The sequence below is a fragment of the Carassius carassius genome, chromosome 33 (genome assembly GCF_963082965.1).
Source record: "Carassius carassius chromosome 33, fCarCar2.1, whole genome shotgun sequence".
NCBI classification, from domain to species: Eukaryota; Metazoa; Chordata; class Actinopteri; order Cypriniformes; family Cyprinidae; genus Carassius; species Carassius carassius.
The window spans coordinates 2659343-2665780 of NC_081787.1; the positions used below are offsets into that span (position 1 = coordinate 2659343).

At 38.4% G+C, this 6438-nt stretch overlaps 1 protein-coding gene across 1 annotated transcript in view; it reads right to left on the reverse strand.

Moving 5' to 3' along the window:
* LOC132113511 (slit homolog 3 protein-like) overlaps positions 1-6432 on the reverse strand; it is a 58975-nt gene extending 52543 nt beyond the window's left edge. The window contains exons 1-4 of the mRNA XM_059521304.1: positions 6425-6432; positions 4292-4455; positions 3237-3381; positions 398-469 (exon numbers count right to left, since the gene is read on the reverse strand). Of these exons, the coding sequence (XP_059377287.1) occupies positions 398-469; positions 3237-3381; positions 4292-4358 (284 nt within the window). The 5' untranslated portion in view covers positions 4359-4455; positions 6425-6432. The remainder of the gene's footprint in view (positions 1-397; positions 470-3236; positions 3382-4291; positions 4456-6424) is intronic.
* Between the last annotated feature and the right edge of the window lie 6 nt (positions 6433-6438).

Sequence of the window (6438 nt, forward strand, 5' to 3'; positions counted from 1 at the left end):
AGGAATGTTTAGCTGAGTGTTTTTTAGATGTACACTATTGTTCAAAAGTTTAAGGTCAGTAAGACTTTTGAAAGAAGTCTCTTATGCTCACCCAAGGCTGCACTTATTAAAAAAACTGTAATATTATTAAATATTATTGCAATTTAAAATAACTTATCTATTTAAATATATTGTATTTATTTCCTGTGATCAAAGCTGAATTCTTCGGTCTTCATTGTCACATGATCCTTCAGAAATCATTCTTATATGCTGATTTGCAGTTTTAGAAACATTTCTTATTGATTCATATTTTTGCATAAACCATGATACGTTTTTTTTTCATGGAAAAAAAAATCAGATTGGTTTAGTCTAAATGGTAAAATCTTCAGTTTGTGTTGTTGTGTGAGGAGGTTCTTACATTCTCTTCAGTTTCTTGTATGTGGAAAATGCTTCTGGTGGGATGCTCTTGATCATGTTCTGCTCCAGACGGCTATATGGGAACAGATGGATATGTTTTGTTACACAATGCTGACTTTTCCATTACACTAGTAATTGCATATAATAAAATTACTAAACAAATATGGCACAGCAGAGAAAAGAAAACGATGTGATATTCCTGTAGGTGTTTCGCAAATGCACATGCACCATATCACATTTATTCCACTCACAACACAGATCTGCTGGTGATTTCACTTCTCAGCATCTGAAAGCATGTGGAGGTGTGCTTTACAGGCCCACTCTTAAAAAATAAATGTTTCAATTAAAACCGAAAGGCCAGATTTTCAGTTCCAAATAATTTTTTTTCTTTAACTCTTTATGTAACCATCCACTCTATATACCTGTGCTTAAAAAAAAAAAAAAAAAAAAAAAAAAAAAACACCGGAAACCATTATGCTGACCTGAATAATGTAATCCACTTTTTAAAAAAATGCATTTATAAATATTTCATTTTTTTTTTTTTTTAATATTTTTTATTTATTATCGAAAACAGAACTATAGAGCAAGAGTGAATAAAATGTTCTTTACGAAACAAGGGTGCTTTCTCAAATCTAAAGAGCTCAAAAAGCGCTTTCGTTGAAGAACGTTTTGTTTTTGAGAGTCTGGCTGGTATTTAAGGCTCCTTCAGGAGGTCTACAGAGAAAGCCATCTAATGCTTCACCGCAGCCTGTACATTGAGTGTTCAATTTGTGTTTTGGCTCACTGGGATAGGAGGGCACAGAAAACAAGCCCCTGAGAAACAAGCACAGCTCTCTGCATGCTCCAGGTTATACATCATTTCATTAGCCCAATTTGTTTTTGGCTATGGGCTCGTTTGAGCTAATGTGTCCTAGCCTGCATATCCATTTATTATGCAAAGGTCATACACTATTGACATAAAAACAACGGCGAGAAACAGCACATATCAGGGCAATTACCTACCTGTCCTTTAGTGCAAAGAAGGATCTCTGAATCAATAGGGATACCAAATACCCTGACCGAGATGAAATGGACGTTCTCCAAAGCACGAGAACATTCAATCAGCCTGAGGCAAGACGGCCAAAACACATTGGAAAACTCAAGTGTTTTCTTTGTAACAGAATGCATGTGTGTGAGTGCACTGGTGCTCTGCTTTATGATCATTAAACACGACGTCCCAGCCTATGCGCACAATGGAAACGTTGGCCTTGCAAATTTCCTATGTGCAACCGAAATGTCCTTGTTTATTGGAGGATACCGCAAAACCTCTTTTGGACGTTATCTTGTATTTGAAGGACATCGAATACAGAAGTGGCTGGAACAACAACAAGGTCACAAGTTTTAAACGGCGATGCTGTATGAACTACAATAATTTGATTGCTTTTTAATAGGAATCTGCTAACATTAGCATTACGCAAGCTAACATACCCAGCACAATGAAGCAAAGGTCATATAAAAACGTTAATAGGCAGAAACATTGACAATAACATTAATCTAACAGTTGCATTAAAAAAATGGGGCTTTCTCATAAAAATATATAACTGAATTGCAAAAAAAAGATTCAAAGACAACTAAGAGATCAGAGGATTGGTTTTAGTGGATATCTTCCAAAATAAGTTTAAAATGGACATTTGCAAATGTAACATTTCCACGTTCGGGATTTCAAAATAATTCAAAAATAATTTTCTGTAAAGTTCCTTTGTAACGATTTGTATTGTAAAAAGCGCTATACAAATAAACTTGAATTGAACTGAATATGCGTCGTTGTGAAGTGTGACTGTAGTAAGAGTTTTGCACATGTAGCTCCAGTTGTGCTCACTGTCGTTAAGCAATCGAAAAAAACTGTAATATAAATGTAATGTAAGACAGTGGGTTATTTCTGAAGTCAATGAGTATTACAGGGTGTAAATGCAACCTAATACATCTGCTCCTGCTTATTATGTCGTTAATGTTATTCAAAAAACACTATTAAGTAGTGCTGTCAATCGACTAATTAATCACACATTAGAAAAAACATGAAGGTGGTATATTTTAGATATGTGTATAATGTATCTTTATGTTTATAATGGCATCTTTTTACTAAGTAGCCTATTATTAATGAAGGCCAGTATCACATAGCTTGCTGCTACTGATGTCTCTATTAAAGGGGTCATATGATGCTGCTAAAAATAACTTTATTTTGTGTATTTGGTGTAATGCAATGTGTTTATGCGGTTTAAGGTTAAAAAACACATTACTTTCCATGTTACCAAATACATCTGTATTTTGGTATCTGGTAACATACTTCTACCAAAAAAAAATCTTTGTATGGAATATTTGCATGAGAACACTATGGTTCATTCTCAGCCCAAAAAGTGAAATCACCCAAAAAGGGACAGTACTCCACATAATGAGACTTGCGATGATTAGACTATATCCAGAGACAGAACAAACAGTCTTCAGTGACTGCAACTGTAACACTCTGGTTGAATGTGATCGAAAATCTTGGGTTTCCTGGACATTAGATTGGGCTCAGTATAACCCAGCTCATTTTGATCCTTGACAGGTGGTCTAATAACCTAAACCATGCAGAGGGGATGGTAGACCTCTGGTAGCACTGCGCAAGATCTATCTGCAACCGTGCTATGGCGTTAATGCACTCGCTAATGAGGCTGCTACACACCACTGCTAATGGCCTCTGATACATGACAAGCTGAAGAAGGCAGATCACCGCACAGACAATATCAGTGGAAAGTAATTATCACATAGGCAGATTTGACACCAAAAGTGAAGGGAATGATCTTGAGGAGAGGAATCCATACATTTCTACAATTCCTTCAGGCAGGTTATCAGGAATCTCAGTCAGGCCTTTTTTACGGCAGTCTACGATGTTGCTGTTGCAGGTGCAGGCGGCAGGGCAGATGGACGCCTGGGGAGCGCATGACCTTGGCTCTGTCTGAGCAGGACCTGGGGAGGAGGAAAAGATGGAGAAATAACAGATTAGGAGGAAAACTGACTAAAGACAACATACTTTAATGACACAAGAACGCAAATGGAGAACACAGGGAACTTTAAAACCATTTTGAGTCAAATATTAATAGAATTACATTCTTTCTGATAGTAAGTATAACTGTCATGTAGCTTCTGTTTAGAAGTGTGAAAATTAATATTAGTTCCAATAACAGCACAAATGAAGACGGGTGAAAATAGCTTTTAATACAGCACATAATCAGCAAGAATAGACTCCCTGTTGTTTTATTGTCTAGCTTTGCAGCTTAATTAAAAAACACTTTTTCTTGCAGTGTGTTTTGTGTTGGAGTATATTCATCAGTTGATTAATCAGAGGAGGTGGAAAAGGGGGCTTAATTAACAAGAGCTGAACGTGAACTTTTTCACCAATGAAACCCTAAGGTCCATTAAGAAATAGGATGTATGGAGTGGCTCTATAAAACAACACAATTAAAAAGTCCTCAGTGCTTACTTGTGATAGCCAACATTTGCAAATTAATTAATTACAAATTTGAGAAAAGGCAGGCAGGGCATAGATGGGTAAAAAAATTATGTACAGACATTTGATGTAAGATTTTTCAACTGTGAAATTATTCTAATTTCAAATATATTTAAACACTCCTCCTATTATTTTCAGTACCATAAAGTGAATGAATGGATGAATGAAAAAAATTAATAAATGAATAAAGATATATAAATAAATGTCTGTTTAGTTATTAACATGAGTGTAAACAAATAAATAAGGTTCTAAAAGCAAGCTTAATTTTCTTGCAAAATATGCTAAACGTACTTTTTAATAATATAATTTCTCTTTTTTTAGTTAATAGGCAGATGGACGTTCTGACAGAGAAAGTAAACACTGTCATACCTGTGCAGACAAATTCTCTCTTTTGAACATCAGGAACATTGAGACCTCTCATATGGGCGGGGGCCATGCACTGTGTGAAAGGGGCCAGCCCTCTCCTCTGCCGCAGCCAATCAGAGAGCCAGGACAGGTGGCAGTCGCAGTGCAGGTTGTTGGAGTGCAGGCGACTGGAGAGAGAGAGAGAGAGAGAGAGAGAGAGAGAGAGAGAACAGGTACAGATAGTGAGACAGTATCATATAAAGGTCAGAGGAGGTTTGTATGTCTAGCATGAATGCTGGCGTGGAAACAGAGCTCTCTGAAGACAGAATCAGAAGAGCAATGTTAACCACATACTCAATGTCATATTCCATCTGTGATATGGCATTTAAATGCAAAGGAGGAAGAAAATTGCAGCTAAGATCAAGTAAATATTCATTAGGAGAATCTCTATAAAGCTTCAGTAATTCAGATTTGGAATAACACATCTGAATTAGTGACAACACGAGTGTGACTGGGTCCTTCTTTTGTATGGATGATAGTAACATCTCCTCCGAGACCACAGTAAAGCGCTCGCAAATCCCCAGAGCATGCACACTCATTTCATCAAGGTCTTCAACAAATGACACAATTCCAAATAACACCTTTCACATCTTAACATAAATCTCTCAAGGGCCATTACACGAAGGGTACAAGAGACACAGTTCAAAGAAAAAGTGATGTCAGCGAATCAAAAGATGCAGCTATACCGGTCACCACTGTCTGTAAATGAAAAAAAAAACAAGCCAAATCCAGTAAGGTGGACAAAAACCCACCACTGATAATTTCAGCAGGGGTGATGGTTTTAATAGAGCTTTTCCCATTACAAATCCAGTATCTGGCCCCCCGTCTTTGCAGATTAATTACAGATGAGTGGGATAACAGAGATGGATGACATGGGGAGAAGAAGCCTCGACTGCCTCAGGTGAGCATGGGATGAGCCGAGGACGGGCACAATGGGGCAGCTCCACGTGCACACACACCCTATCGACCGTAGTACATGGAAAATGACTACTTGTCTATTGGTGGGAGTGCTTTTCATTTGTCTGAGTTATTGAATGGCAAGCATCATGGGGTGATATCATTTGATCTAATTGAATGCACAAAGATAGTAAGTCTGTAGAAGGGCAGGGGAGGTGGGGGAAAGGTGAGGTGAACTGGACTATTTCATCAGAAACCTGGAGCCAAACCACTATCTTACTAAATGGATTACCAGCATCTCTAAACATCTGATTTAATAAGTTTTTTTTTTTATGAGCAACAAATTCAATACAGATATTTCAGGGATATTAGAGACAGAAAATTAAATCCAAAGGAACTGGGTAGCAACCAAAGCCTCGCTGTTGATAATTCAATACTGCCCAGGGAGCAACGCGCATGGCCATCCGAGCATCAGCAAATTCAATCCTGCATGAGGGGGCTGGCCTGTCTGATGGGCTGACTGATGAGAGTGAGGCCAGACCGCTCAGCTGTGGAGATCGAGCTATGTATGACTCTGAGCGCAGGCTCCAGGGAGAACGCCGTGATGGAAAGAGGAGGAGAGATAGATGGAAAAAGAAATGACGGATTGAAGGAGGAAGCTCTGAACATGTGCACAATAACCCTTAAGCCTCGCGTTTCATACAGAGATTCAAATTCCCAGAAGCCTCAAAATCAAACTAGCGTTTGCTCCTGACATATTTCTTTATTTATACCTCTATTAGAGCCAAAGCTCTGAGAAGAACGACCACACTTGAATAATAACAAAATCATCTCTGAGTCCTGTTAATATCGCAGGTCAGCCACAGACTGGAACGATTCGGGCGAGGTTTGGGGACTGTGCAATTATTTATATCAATCGTGGTTTGGTTCTGACAGTGCAAACGCAGAGGAGCGACACAGGCATCTGTGTAAGAAAACCATCTCAACATCTTCAGCTAAGACAATGTCTGCTGCACAAACAGACCACAGCTCTGAAAACTGGCACGGCGTCACCACAGAGCCTGGAAAGGGGCTCTCAGGCAGCAAATCCTCTCAAAAAGAGTGAATTTAGCATTAACGTCTCTAAATGTACAGTTGACATATGAATGTCTGATCGTGTAGCATTACCATGAAGTGGACAAGAAGCTCATCAGTACTTACAGTGTCCGCAGCTT